Source organism: Bicyclus anynana, chromosome 10 (genome assembly GCF_947172395.1).
Source record: "Bicyclus anynana chromosome 10, ilBicAnyn1.1, whole genome shotgun sequence".
In the NCBI taxonomy this organism is placed as follows: domain Eukaryota; kingdom Metazoa; phylum Arthropoda; class Insecta; order Lepidoptera; family Nymphalidae; genus Bicyclus; species Bicyclus anynana.
Window position 1 is genome coordinate 2,446,877 of NC_069092.1, and position 15,821 is coordinate 2,462,697.

The following is a 15,821-nucleotide window of genomic DNA, read 5'->3' on the forward strand; positions in this document are numbered from 1 at the left end:
GTCACATTAGAGTGGCGAATGCGCTCGCTCTTGTATAAATGGAGTAGGTACATATTTTATGATGTATACAGGAATAATTGCTGAAAATGTGTTTTTTCAAAGCAAATGATAGGCAAAAACGAATAGCGTCGATAGTTACGATTTTCTGGAAATTTTTGACGGACTTGTCACTTGTGTGTTGCATTTAAAATACATTTTGCATTTAGTTTTAGATTTTAGAGTTCTCTATTAGAATCTAGAATTATTTTGTACAACTAGTACATCAAGCGAGTCGCAGGGATTCGCTGAATGTAGGCGGCTCAGAATCGTGATGTTTGGAACGGCATAAACAAACAAAATACAAAAGGCATGTGTCCTGCTGTGGACGTCCATCGGCTGATATGATAATTATAAGTAAATGGCTGACTATAAGATGCGATTTATAATCAGAACCTCAGAATAATTGCAGATGTTATATTAGAAAAACTAGCGGATGCCCGTGACTTCGTCCGCGTGGAATTTAGTTTTTCACAAATCTCATCGGGAACCATGTATTTTTCCGGGATGAAATTAGCCTATGTGTTAATCCAGAGTAAAATCTATTTCCATCCCAAATTTCAGCCAAATTGCTTCAGTAGTAGCGGCATTAAAGAGCAACAAACACCCATATAAACTTTCGCGTTTATAATATTAGTAGGATAAAATCTCAAAATTCTTTACTCCATGTTTGTTGAGGAACGCCAAACTAAATATATATTGTAGATACATTTATCTAGCATCTGAGGATATAAAGACCATTCCACTGCCAGAATTTATAAATTGTCGCGGCGTGCCAAGTTATTACACTTCCTATACTTGATGTTGTGTACATGGCGACCTCAACCGAGTATAAAGTTCATTGAAACAGGCCTTTGTTTTGTTTACATACATTACATACATAATAGGTTTTAGGGTTCCGTATTCCACAAGGAATCCTTATAGCTTCCCCTATATCTGTCCGTTTGTTTGTCTGTCTGTCCTCGGTTTAGCACAGAGACTATTACTTCTTGAAAGCTGTGATTAAGTTTGAGTGTGAACATTAAAAATGTCAACAAAGTCGTAAAATAAAATATTTCCTTACATGTAAAATGGGGGTACGTCATTCACTATCACTACATAGTATAAAACAAAGTCGCTTTCTCTGTCCGTATGTAAGCTTAAATCTTTAAAACTACGCAACGAATTTTGATGCAGTTTTATTTAATAGATAGAGTGGCTGAAGAGGAAGGTACTGACTGACATATCGATTCCTGCTCAAGTTATATACAGAACTTAAGCAGGAATCGATCTATCGATTCGTCCAGTTATCATTTATTCAATGTTTTTTCTTAAAAAAAAAACCAGCGGCAGCCCTAATATACTGCATTGCTACATAAATAATCTCGATGGGCCCATTCCTTGTACTTGAAAATTTCTTATAAACATAGATTCTCTTTTACAAAGTGTAACAATCGTGATCGATTTGCGTGTGTGGGGTCGTCCTTTTGACCCCGTTGCCCGGCGCGGGGGCTAATTGCCTCCAGCAACGCAAATCATTAATGCACCTGCATTTTGTCCACCTTACCCCCCGTTGCCCCCACCTCAGATTAACGCCTACGAATTCTGTATGTAAGACTCAGGTTTATTTTTAGACTAGCTGACGCTACGCGGTTCCACCCGCGTGGTTCGCGTTCCTGTTGGTATACAGGGATAATATATACCATAGATAGAGTGAGTGCCCATGACCTTCATCGATATCGATATCGATGGGTTATCTAACATTGAAACAACTTTTCAAATCGGACCAGTAATTGCTGAGATTAGCGCGTTCAAGAAAACAAACAAGCAAACTCTTCATTCAAACACAAAAGTAGCACGTGTCTGTACTTATCCTATACAACTGAAATAAATTTATATATAAAAACATTTAGTATTATCAGAGAGACGAATATTTTAGCATTCCATGGATTCACCGTGCATGTGCCGGGTCCATCGTGTGGTAGAGAGAAAAACACTGAGCAAAGTCCAGGACTTGTGACTACAGGATGTAGGGTTAAGGAATTTCTTGACGATCGATCAACACTCATCTTCTCTGCTCGTATTGTTGACCCTGCCTATCCTATATTAATTTGGTAAGATCCTATTAGAGAAGCTTTGGATACTCGTTCTAATATAGAACTAGCTGCACTTCTAGTGAGGCCAAGGTCTTTAAGCAAGTTATAGAGAGATTTTGCTGGTAATCCTCTCGTACCTTCTTCTACGGCGTAAAGACTAACTTCATAGTAATTTTTAGTTCATTTGTTAGGTCATAATATTTATTCACTTTTATACTGTAGTCCTTCAGAATGTTAGTCTCCCACGGCACAATAAGCTCTACAAGTACTACATTTTATATTTTTTTATTACATTTTTAAATCAAATCCGAAGCTATTTGGTTACTAAGGGCAACATACTATTGTTAGGAGATTTCATAGTTCGATTGGATAAGGGTAGTACCTAGGTTGAGTTGCAAGCGAAAAAAACAAAACAATTTTGATAGAATTTTCACTGGAAAGTAGCTAATAAATTATTATCTATATTTATCTCACTCAGATCAGACTCTTTGTTGGTAGCGTGTTGAGTCAGGATCTTCCGCCAGACTATATTATCTGATCCAATATAAAAAATATTACGAACCTACACCGTCTTTTTCTTCTGGTGCAGCATTTTAAGTTTTATTTTATAAAGTAAACCTCAGAAAATTGCCACACAATTTATCAAAATTGAATTTCTCCTCAATTACCTTTGGTGACATTCATTTTCGTAAAATAAAATAACGCCATTTTCCATTAATTTTCCTCGTAATTTAATTTTCATCTTGAGCGGCATATTCATTAAGGTGAGTAATAACTTTGCAGACGCGGCGTCAGAGTCAGCAAGTCAGACCGGAAGACCTTGATCGATGTGCCCTTTGAGCCCGTAAATATCGGCCGGTGCGTATCTATAAAATATCTGTACACCAGCAGACGCCCGCGACTTCGTCCGCGTGGAATTCAGTTTTCACAAATCCCGCGGAAATTGTGGATTTTTCCGGGATGAAAAGCCTATGTGTTAATCCAGAGTAAAATCTATTTCCATTCCAAATTTCAGCCAAATCGCTACAATAGCCGCAGCGTAAAAGTGTAACAAACATACTTACACACTTACACACAAACTTTCGCCTTTATAATATTAGTAGGATAACTCTATTTATTTGCTTAATAATAATAATATATTAAGTTTTATTTGCATAAATTAAAATTTCATATATTACTTAGAAGGCTGGAAACTAGGTGCACTAGAAAGCGCAGTGTTGGTCGACTAGCTAGCCTATTCCCTTTTTTGGCCTTTATTATCAATCTATTAAAATAAACAACAAATCAATTGACAAAATGTCATCTACATACTATAAGATATCCGCCAGTAAGCACCAGATGACATTTGTTACATAAAATCTCAAACTTAATCTTAATATATAAATGCGAAAGGTCATTCATCACGAAATTTCAAAACCGCTTACATACAAAGATGAAATTTGGCATTGTGATAGTTTATAGATAGTAGAGGTCCACTATGAACGGGTTTTGCGAGAGGGCCCGACTAAGGAGGTATAAGGGCGACGAAGTCGTGGGCGTCCGCTAGTTTCGTATATATGTCAACTAGCGTACGTCAAAGATAGTGAATTAGCCTGCAGGTCGACTCACGACATCAACTGGCAAGTCGCAGAAATTCGCTGGATCAATAATGGAAAAAGTATATTCCTAAAAATCAAATAGTTTTTTTAAATAGCAATTAAATATGGCTGATTTTATCACGTTTTGGGGTTTCGTTCAGAAACGGCTTGACTGTTCCACACTAGGACTGAAAGCAAAACCATCATCATTCGTATGAATTCTCAGATTCCCTTTTTACGATCGTAAACGCTTCGAAATACATTCCTATACATCACGTCACTCCTATACATTCAAAAATGTATAGGAGTGACGTTTGCTACCGATAGGTCACGTGATCAACTTCTCAATCGAATCTGTCATTCCCATACGTTTTTCTAGTTTTCGAAGCGTTAGCGATTGTAGAAAGAGAATTGACGTGCCACTTGGTTACAGGCCCCGTTTTAACTTAAATCAAAATTAATACACTAATTAACCACAATCTTATGATACGCGGTTAAAGCCCAAGGTGAAATATAATTAATTTCCCCATACATATTTGACGAGGCTCTGAGCTCTCAATGAAATTAGCCCAAGTAGTTAACTATTCAGTTTGCTGTAGCGAGCAGACAGCGTTTTCGAGAGCCCTACATTGTGTATGGATCAACTACAAGCACTCGTATCTATGTAGTTTATTTTTAACCTACTTGTAAAAAGATATATGCCTACGATGTATTCTCTATTATACTGCATTCATACTATACTCTACTTCTCTACAATATTCGTAAATCGTATTTATAGACGATTGCGGGCTACAGACCTGCTTTAACTTTACAGTTGAACTGTTCAGTTAAATCCTCCGAGTGTAGGCAAAACTGAGAACTGTACAGTTTTTTCTACAGATTTTGATCAAACTTTCGATTAGATAAAACTACAGTTAAAGCTGAAGGTCTGTAGCCTGCATTTGTCCAATAAATACGAGTGTAGTAAAGAAGTATAGTAGATTTCCTCACGATGTTTCCTTCATTTTCCTTCACCGTTTGACACACGAGATATTTTCAATTCCTAGAATGCACATAACTTGAAATTTTGGAGGTGCATTTCTCGGAACAGTTCGAACCTACGCCCTTCAAATTGAAGGCTGTGGTCATATCCACTGAGCTATCACGGCTCTTTATTGGAGGTACCATTAAAGTTGCTAGAATGAAGAATAATAGAGCTCTCAAAACTGTTTCCGTCGGGCGAATTTGAAAGGCTAACTAGTTGAATAAATTTTATACCATAAGGGACTTCGTGAAAAACAGTATAAACTAGCTCAACCAGTTGTTGTTCAGATTTGCCTAGCGGGCAGAAAGTTCTGAGAGCCCTACATTCTACACGCCTCAACTCTAAGTACCTACCTACCCATCTACTTTTGCATCGAGTTGTTGACATAGTTATAGACGGTAAGTTTTTTTTTCATAAAAAAATCAGTTATTAATAAATATGTTCATCAAAATCATCATCATGTCTTTAAAGACACACAGTTAAGATAGTGAAATGACTCTTCTAGCCTGACCAACTTTTTTTAGGGACGTGGTTTGAAGTTTCAGGCTGCTTGTAATGCCAACAACCTCGAACAATAAGTTCTATACATTTTCACAGGCATCGTTAATCGCGAGTTTCTCAACTTTTATTTAACGCGGTTTTTCTAGTAAATTATTAAACCAAACGGTAACTTTGTTGCAAAAATTGTAACCTATTTTTCAGTGTAAGTAAAGTTAAGTAATGAAAGTCGCCGTAAATTTATTTTTCTACTCGTACTAGCGAACCCGGTCAACCTTCGCTTTGTGCACTTCTTCCCTATACCTACACTACCCTACTCCTACCCCTACCCTACCCCTACACAATTCCTAGCCTACCTCACGCTACCCTACCCCCACCCTACCCTATCCCTACACTCTGACGTTGTTACACTAAATGTGATAAATGAAGAACCACTCGACCGATTTTGTGCAAACTTCACATAAACCATCCGAACAAAGCTCAAAAATTATAGGATAGGTAAGCCCGTTATTGAGTTATTAAATTATAACAGCATTGAATTTTATATAGTACTAGCTGACGCCGCGCGGTCTCACTCGCGTGGTTCCCGTACCCGTAAGAGTACGGGGATAATATATAGCCTATAGCCTTCCTCAATAAATGGGCTATCTAACACAGAAAGAATTTTTCAAATCGAACTAGTAGTTCCTGAGATGAGTGTGTCCAATCAAACAAACTCTTCAGCTTTATATATTAGTATAGATATAGATTTCAGAATAGATAAAACCATGTTAAATAACAATTGCCTTATCATTATTTTAGGGAATCTTAACAAAGCACTTAAAAATTAATTACGTACTAGTAGATAGTTTGAATAAAAGTCTAAAAATTTAGAATGTAGACATACAGTGAGCATTTGCAATACCAGAACATAGATTTGCTAATGCTGTAATGCGTTGTAGGCCTTAAATCCCACGGAAGTCATAAACCTCCGCCTATTTTAAAGTCAGCTTAAAACTACAATGCGATGCCACAAGCTAGTCGCAGTTCATCGTGTGCGATCATAAATAATGAAACTCGTCGTAATACCTCGCTCGGAACGATTTATTATTAAAGTCGACCGGTCGAGCGGCGGTTTAAAGCCACGCCATACGTAGCCGAGGATTGCACTCGGCCGGGACGGGACCGGGCATCGATCCAGGGCCTCCACGAACGTTCACCCTTCACCCTAGTTCACGTGTACTTACGCCACGTTTTTGATATTTGTTTTTTTTATCACCATTATCTGCCTACTTTAAGGACCCTTCAGAGCATACCTCCTTATATTATATGAGGATATATTAATTCACCACCCTTTTCCAATGCGGCTTGGCTGACTGAGGGTGATATAGCTTGTCTCATATTGCGTTTATTGACGCGGGCGCCCGCCACTACGTCTGCGTGGAATCCTGTTTTTCAAAAATCCGCGGGAACCATAAACTTTTCTGAGATGAAAAGTAGCCTATTGGTTAATCCAGAGTAAAATCTATTTCCATTCCAAATTTCAGCCAAATCGCTTCAGTAACCGCAGCGCAAAGGAGGAACAAACATACACACTTACACACAAACTTTGGCATTTATAATATTAATGTGATGACTGCGTGCGATGACTGAACGGCCGAGGCACGGGGTTACAATACTACCAGATTTCAAACTCCTAAGAAATACAGTAAAAAAATTCTTTGAAGTAACATTGCTGTATTCCTACAAACGTGATAGCCTAGTGGATATGACCTCTGCCTTCGATTCGGAGGGCGTAGCTTCGAATCCGGTCCGGGGGATGCACCTCTAACTTTTCAGTTGTGTGCATTTTAAGAATTTAAATATCACGTGTCACAAACGGTGAAGGAAAAAAATTGTGAGGAAACCTGCATACCTGAGAATTTACTTAATTCTAGGTGTGCAAAGTCTGCCAATCCTTATTGGGCCAGTGTGGTGGACTAAGGCCTAACCCCTCTCGTTCTGAGAGGTGCTCAACAGTGAGCCGAATATTTTGTTGGTTGGTTGTTAATAATTCCGGTCGGTTATTTCTCGTAAACGGTAACGACAACTTTCGTATAGTTAGTTACCTACCGTATAGGTAAATCGACCTGAATGTTTGGTATTTTCAACTTCATAAGTACCGCGTCACCTTATGCAATAGCCACGTGAAGCTTCTTGAGAAAATGGTTTTAAAGGAGAAGGCAATCTGGACAACAAATATATGTTTGACTCTATATAGGTGCTTTTCCACCAGAGATGTGCTATGCCGTAAAATCTACGCTACGATCCACAGCACGCATCCATAGTAGCCATAGCACTATAGCATCCTTTCATATAAAAAACATATCTTAGTTGAATCCGTTTCCACCAGTGCTAAGCTACGTGCACCAATAACTATGATCGGTGGATATCAAACGCATCCATAGCAATATAGCACATCTCTGGTGGAAAAGCACCCTTAGGGCCCTGTTTTTACTTTTTCGGTACGGAGCCCTAAAAAATAATTGTAGCGACTCACACGTGTAGACACTTGTCGTTTAAGTAATCGTACGTGCGTTGTCTGCAGTCTACAGGCTTAACTCGCAGTTGTTTACCCTCATACACAAATATAGATAGCCGTATGAATAGGTAGAGGTAAGCTAAGAGGTAATAAAAAACATAAACGTTAAATATTCACACAGATTTTGCCTTGTGCCCTCCTACACCAGTTACCCTAAGTAATTGATTAAATAGCTTATAGGCTTATCTAGGACTGATTGGACGTACTTAATTTGCACAGGCTTGTCACGTATTTAAAGGCGAAAGAGGCATATTGGTCATGTATAATATTATATAAATAAATATGTACTATGTAAAATTTAAACAAGCGTCAGTTTAGAGGAGTAAATTAGGAAGAGGTGAGTAGCAAAAATCTGACTTTCCTGAAATCGTTTTATTTTTACTAGCAGACGCCCGCGACTTCGTCCGCGTGGAATTCAGTTTTTCACAAATCTCGCGGGAATGAAAAGTAGCCTATGTGTTAATCCAGAGTAAAATCTATTTTCATTCAAAATTTCAGCCAAATTACTTCAGTAGCTGCAGCGTAAAGGAGGAACAAACATACACACTTACACACACTCATGTACACACACACGCACACACACAAACTTTCGCCTTTATATTATAAGTGTGATGATTTATCCATAAAAGGCAACATGATAATGATAAGCCTATTTTATTAGCATTTCTAGTCACACATTTTTCTAATTTTCGAAGCGTTTGCGACCGTAGAAAGAGAATCGAGGTGCCACGTGGCTAGGGACAGGCTAGAATACAACCCCGTGTATTATATACGTATTTCTTTGCTGTACCTAGGATGGTTCAAGATAGGGCACAAAGTACAGACTGTGATGTACATGACTTTGTGAGTCTGCGGCCGTGGATACTCGTGGGATGTTTTTCCAGAAAGCACTCGGTACTACGCGCTAGTTTCAAGAGCACTACAGACGAGGTTTTCTGCCTACATTTTTTTGTACCGCGTACGTAACAATGCTGTATGAATGTTCCATAATTGGATTATCTACAACTATAGTACATTTAACAACATTTTTTTTTCATATACCTTTTAAGGATTTCTTTCTATATGGCCATGAGAGTTATATTGCATTGAGAATCTCATAGTTTATGCAGCAGAGATTTTTAGTATGCATTCTTTTCAGAAGTATTGCTTGACAACTTCGTTCGTAACACTCAGCGATGAATGAAAAACCCACGACTGATGCACGTCTCTTCCCCGCAGGCACGATTTCACACCCGCGCAGTCTTTTCCCCTGTCGCCCGCATATCATGGGAGTGTTATCAATGGACTTGCCAGACTATAATGAAGTTTTAATTTACTTTTCCAGAAAATTATAAATATATTTTTTATAGAAATAGGCATTCAATATATAGGAAAACAAATAGGCAATTTAGAAAATTGGAATTCAAATTCAGTTTAACGAAAATAACAATTTTCTTTATTTTGCAAATTCATCACACTGAACTTCAATTATATTGTAGAACGCTGCGTAGCTCGTAGCTCCCGCCTACGGGCCTACGAATTTACATCGCTCGTTCTGCTGAGACATCGAAAGTGCTCGCAAATCTAAATGGGAGCTATTCGAATTGTGACTAAAATTACGTTTATTCAGTAAAATAATACTTAAATAAATTAATAGGTATCTTCACTTAATTTTTTACCGTTTGATAAAATAATATTTTAAAATACATTTAAATATGTGAATTTTGACATTATAATGATTATACTTCCTCCAAACGGACTTCCTGGAATAGTTTATATAAATATACTTAAATACAATACACAAATCACTATCTTGTCTAGCCCCAATGGGCACTAAGATTTTATGATGTACATTTATGTACTATTTAGTACTTCTAAATAACTTATATGATGTATAATAGTATAGATTGTTATATAAGTATACTCATCACATGAATATTTTCTAATTACGGGAATCCCTACCGGGGTACGCCGCGTTATACATATGGATACGAGAGAATATATGGAGCTTAGACCCACCATTTGATTTTTTTTAAATAAATAAATATAGTTTAATAAATACACACATCACTATCTAGTATCTAGCCTAGTAAGCGTAGCTTGTGTTATAGGTACTAAAATAGCGGATTTCATATATATTTATACACTACATATAAATACTTATATCTATAATGTAAAAATACACCCAGACATTGGAAAACACCCATGCTTGTCACACGAATATTTCCCAGTTGTGTTTCCCAGAAAGCAGGGTCACTACGCACTTGGGCGGTATCTCCTGTCTTTTAAGGATGGAAGCCTGGTCCAGTATTGGCCGTTAAAATGGACTGATAGCCTGATAATAATGATAATGTCACCTATTGCTTATGTATAAATACACCCAGACACTGGACAACACTCATGCTCATCACACGAATATTTTCCAGTTGTGGGAATCGTACCCACGGCCGTGGATGCAGAAAGCAGGGTCACTACCCACTTAGGCTTAGGGTATCTCTGGTCCAGTCCAGTATTGGCCGTTAAAATGGGCTGATGATGATGATAATGATACCAATTGATACTCAGGTCGAGTACGTCGATAGCGCCGGAGGACGTGATAGACCTCGGCGCGCCGGCTACTGCAGGCAGTCGCCTCAAGGTGAAAAGCGGCGCCGCCAGCAATCGCACCTCGCCGCCGCCGCGCTCCTCTACCGGTACTCTGTACACGCCGAACCCACGACTGTAAGTAGACCCTGCGCCACGAAAGAAGTCCCGCGGCTAAAACCTGAACAGAATCAGAATCATTTATTTGGAAGAAAAATTACATTTAGTTATACAAAGATGTTCTTACGTATTAGGTAACAATGTTTCACCATTAATAGGTAAGTAATAAAATTAAAATTAAATAAAATGAAACTAAAATTTACAGCGCCTTATACAAATGACAATAAGACCACCATTACCAAAAGATAATGAGCGCCATTAAGACATTAGCGCCGCGTCTACGGGACTTAGTTCGTGGCGCGGAGTATAGTATCATCATCCTTTTAAACATCATTAACATCGTCCTGTTTTAATAAAAATCAATCTGTTTCGCGGGTGGGTGAGTCGATTATTAGCATTATAGGCATATTTTAATGGCTCAACAACAAGTAGTCCTCTCTAGTAGTAGAAAAATTGGGACTTGTTTAAGTTAACAATGTTTAATTGTTTAATGATTAATGGGTATCAGATAATTGAATAACTAGAACCGGCAGCTTATCTAACGAGCTCTCCAAGCCACGAGGGATCTCTTTGGGAATTATGAAAGGAAAGGTCCTAGGACCTTATGATCCGAAAAAGCAAAGAATAACCCAAGACAAGTCAGGGACTGTATGTTTCTTTTTCGGTAATTAAGTAAATAATAGTGATTTGACTGTACACGTTGAGTTCCACACGAAGTCAGTTAGAAACATAAACCAAAACATCTAATTACATTACAAAATTGACCGCAACAGCTTTTTTGTTAATTTATTCTATTACCTAATATTTTATGGTATTACAAATAAATAAACATATATATTTAATCAGAATATCTTGAATCAGGTATCCGGGACCCACCGCCAACAAGAAAGGTGCAAAGATTCGTTCCAGTGGAGGCCGTCGCAAGCGACAGAAACGCGAGCGAAAGTTCACAAAGGCAGTGCCGAACAGCCGACTGTACCGCCCTGCGCCGCCGCGACCTCCTCCTCCACAACCTCTGCCACCGGGGATCTGGTCAACAACAGCGCCCACGCGGAACCTAGAGACAGCGTCGAAAGCAGCGTTCAAATTACTGCAAGAGCGGCAAACACGCCCACCATCTCTTTTTGGTGATTTGCGGCAGCCATCTTTGTCGCCGTTACGCGGTTCACCGACCCCGCATACACCGAAGCCTGGGGTCGATGCAGTGAATAAACGCCTCGTGGTCACATTGCCGGCAGCGTCCGGGTACGCTTGTTACAAGCCGAGGAGCGAGCGGCTACAGCTTCGTGCGAGACCCTCGCTGGGCTCCGGTTCGTCGACGCCCCCGGCCGCGCGAATTCGGTTGAAGACCGAAGCGCGCTCGGGCAAGATGGCCGCCACCAACAAAAACTCCACCAGTCCCGACTGTTCCGATGGAAATGACGCCTCGTCGGCTCCTAGCGAGTTCTTAGCAGAGGTAATTGTTTCTCGTATAATCCAATTCCCGAGGGAATATCCTCGCTGTAAATAATTAATGTAACACTGTGCTGAAGATTTTGGCAAAGCTGTAATAAACTGGATTTCAATAGGTACTACTAAAGGCTTGGGAATGTTGACTTAACATTCATTAGGTATGTAAAGTAGGATTCATACCTCGATACATAATTAAAATATGATATTGACCGCTAAATTAACAAAGTCTTATACATGCATGACGTTATGATCATATCTCAATTTTCTAAAAATTGTTTGCTAAAGAAAGTACAGAAAAACACATAAAATCTCGTTTGATTTGTCCAGTTCTTGTCAGCAATAATGCGGCGTCAGTACGCGGAGGCGCTGAAGTACTGCCAGCTCATCCTGCAGTACGAGCCGCACAACGCCACCGCGCGCGGCTTCTACCCGCTGCTGCAGCACAAAGTGAACGCGCACGCCAACACGCACCGCAAAGCGCAGAAGAAAGGTAATACTTGTAAATAGCAACGATACGTTGGAGAGGTCCAATTACTGCCGGCTTATACTGCAGTCATTGCACTGCATCACTTTCGAGTGCAGCCAAACATAGATACCAGATAATCTTGTGCTTGGCGCTGGTTTGTTCTCATAGTGGACGCACACGCCAACACGCACCGCAAAGCGCCGAAGAAAGGTAATTAGCGATAATGCAGTTCGTGGAGACGTCAAAGTAGGTCATCATCATTATCATTATCAACCCATATTCGGCTCACTGTTGAGCTCGTGTTTCCTCTTAGAATGAGAGGGGTTAGGCCAAGGTGGCCTGATTGGCAGACTTCACACATGCAGGTTTCCTCACGATCTTTTTTCTTCACCGTTTGAGACACGTGATATTTAATTTCCTAAAATGCACTCAACTGAAAAGTTGGAGGTACATGCTCCGGACCGGATTCGAACCCACACCCTCTGGAATCGGAGGCAGAGATCATATCCACTGGGCTATCATGGCTCTCGGTCCAAGTAGGTACTGTCAGCTTATTCCGCAGTTTTGCACAGTAATTTTGTGAATCAGATTTGAGTGCAGTCAAACTTCAAAATATTTTGCTTGGATGCGGTTTGTTTTGGGTTGTATTTCATGTGACAATGTGTTTTACAGAGGAGACGAGCTCCGAGAGTGAGGACACCAGTCCCAGAGCCCGACGTGCTTTGTCAGACGCGCAAGGCCCACAGGTAAGTATTCAAACACACTGCGTAAACTGTAAAAATACATGACCCAGATCATGTTTTTTTAAATTATAACATCAATGTTACAATTAACTAAATCTAATCTCGAAGGCGTACCCCGTAATCCGTACCCTGGTATTTTGTCAACTGACATCGTATTTGAACTATAAACTGCTTGGCGAGAAGTCTTTCGAACCAAATGTTTTTCCAGCCCAAAAATTTAACAATGTTTTGAGATGATGATCGTCAGTCTTTTGGGTTGAGAAGGCATTCCTTCTCAACCCAAAAGACTGACGAATTTTTTTTCTGGCACGGGTAGTTTATGCAGTAAAAATCTTAAAGTTGCCATTTTCACTTCTTATGGTTGTCAAGAGTGTAAATAGACATTTGTACACGTAAAACAAATGGGTTAAGATAAAAAGATTTTACTTAAACGATTCTAACCATGGTAAACGCAGAAGCCAGCAGAAGTGGACCCAGAGACGGAAGGCTCGGCGGACGGTTCAGGGTCTGGCGAGGAGGAGATGGAGCAAGGCGCGGATGGGTCGGGCTCGGCGTGCTCGTCCCTCGAGCTGGACTCCGAGCCCTCGCCCGCCTCCCCCTCGCCGCGCACCCCGCGCACGCCGCACACGCCGCGCCGCTCCGAGCGCGACACCACCGACCCCACCGACACCACCACCACCGACCCCTCGGACAGTGAGTACCTACTATGACTACTTTAATTAATTTCGTCGTCATCAACCCATATTCGGCTCACTGCTGAGCTCGAGTCTCCTCTCAGAATGAGAGGGGTTAGGCCAAAAATCCACCACGCTGGCCCAATGCGGATTGGCAGACTTCACACACGCAGAGAATGAAGATAATTCTCTGGCGTGCAGGTTTCCTCACGATGTTTTCCTTCACCGATTGAGACACGTGATATTTAATTTCTTAAAATGCACACAACTGAAAAGTTGGAGGTGCATGCCCCGGACCTGGTTCGAACCCACACCCTCCGGAATCGGAGGCAGAGGTCATATTTACTGGGCTATCACTGCTCAGTACTGCTACTGCTGTAATTAATTTACGCAGCAGATATATTGCACAAGTGTGCGCAAATACAGGTGCACTCTCTTTTCCCTTACTCTAATAGTCCGATGGACGGCAGACCGACACGATTGGTGAAAAATTTAGGCGCAAGACCGACGGCATTACGTGCTCTCCGAGGCACGGGGGTGTACCAACACCGTCAACTTCAGGGTTCTATAAGAGTTTTCTTGTAAAAATCCTAATAACGTATCATTGTCCGGAGCTAAACGAGCTAACTGCGGTGTCTCACTACACCGCAAGAGACACCGCCGAAAGGGAGTCTTCACCTCGCGAGCTCCTTCTAATGGGCAAACCACAGGCACTTACGGCGACGAGATGGATACCGCACTTACCCGATTCAACATCGTCCCAGCTAGATAACATAGTAACTGCACAAACGACCCTGAAAGAGGCTGAAAGAACATGACCGGGGAGCAAGATCCTTCGCGTCTTACCCAAGCAAAGAAGCTAAGAGGCCTCGAGGTCCGTACTTCCATCAGGATTTCATCTGAAAGGAGATGACTTGATGAAAACAACCACCACAGTAACACAAGGGTAGGCACTTATTTGTATGGAAGTGAATATTTGATTGATTACTTTTCGTGTCCAGGCGCATCGTGGCGCTGGGAGAGCGGCGGCGAGCGCTCGGACCGCGACGACAACGGCAACCGGCCCGCGCCGCACACACACTCGCATCACCAAGGTGACACGATCTAAGCCAGTGGCGTAGCTTGCCTTAGAGGGGCCCTGTACAAAAATTAGTTGGGGGCCCATTAGACGAGTGGCAAATCCAGAAAATCTCACTAGCAGTTTTTCCGGGAAGCACCAGATTAAGTGTGATTTTGGATTAAATTTTACAAATTTTTCACATTTAAGGGATCCCATATACGGCGGCAACTATGCCCCTAATATAAACTGCCCTCAGAGAGTTCAACATTGTCTTCTTCTCGGGACTTTTAAAAAAACACTGGATTATCTTGGCTCTTATTCTACCCACGACATTACTGAGGTATTTTAGAAAATCAATGTCGCAATTTATTATTAGATACTGCTAGTTCTTTTTACTCAACTGATTTAAATATATAAAACGATTAAAGAGAAAGATTCAACTCGTATTTCACAGACAAGACTAATAAATATAAATTAATTAATATTTGGTTATCATTTCGTTCGACTACAGGTGGTGTAGACGACAAGGACGTGGAGAATGACAACGCGCTGCTGCCGCCACACTCACATCTCACGGTTAGTATAAAGGTCGCCATTGGCGGTCAATTATTCTCACGTTTCTGAAAAGCAAACGGCAGTACCCACGCGGCATACTATACAAATCATGTACGCAGTGACCAGCACACGATCAATTATAGTCGTGGGTGCTACAGAAACGTGAGAATGATTGACCGTTTGTGGCTAGCATAAGCTCGGTATTTAACTCTTATATAGTTGGATGCTATCTTTATGACGTCTCCGAAATGAGGTGCGGGTGACCCTTCGTGCAGGTATATATTTTTTTATTATTATTCTTTACAAGTTAGCCCTTCGAGTACAATCTCACCTGATGATCCGACTAATCAGAGTTTAAAAATTCCTTCGCCAATGGAAAGCTGCATTATCAGCAAATAGCGTATTCTATATTTTAATCC

The 15,821-nt window shown here is 40.6% G+C and overlaps 1 protein-coding gene across 1 annotated transcript in view; it reads left to right on the plus strand.

The window, feature by feature from the left end:
- LOC112050671 (serine/arginine repetitive matrix protein 1) overlaps positions 1-15,821 on the plus strand; it is a 35,697-nt gene that overhangs the window by 11,336 nt on the left and 8,540 nt on the right. The window contains exons 2-9 of the mRNA XM_052883999.1: positions 2,895-2,969; positions 10,315-10,470; positions 11,314-11,908; positions 12,232-12,394; positions 13,043-13,116; positions 13,569-13,806; positions 14,789-14,881; positions 15,359-15,423. Coding sequence (XP_052739959.1) covers positions 2,895-2,969; positions 10,315-10,470; positions 11,314-11,908; positions 12,232-12,394; positions 13,043-13,116; positions 13,569-13,806; positions 14,789-14,881; positions 15,359-15,423 — 1,459 coding nt within the window. The remainder of the gene's footprint in view (positions 1-2,894; positions 2,970-10,314; positions 10,471-11,313; positions 11,909-12,231; positions 12,395-13,042; positions 13,117-13,568; positions 13,807-14,788; positions 14,882-15,358; positions 15,424-15,821) is intronic.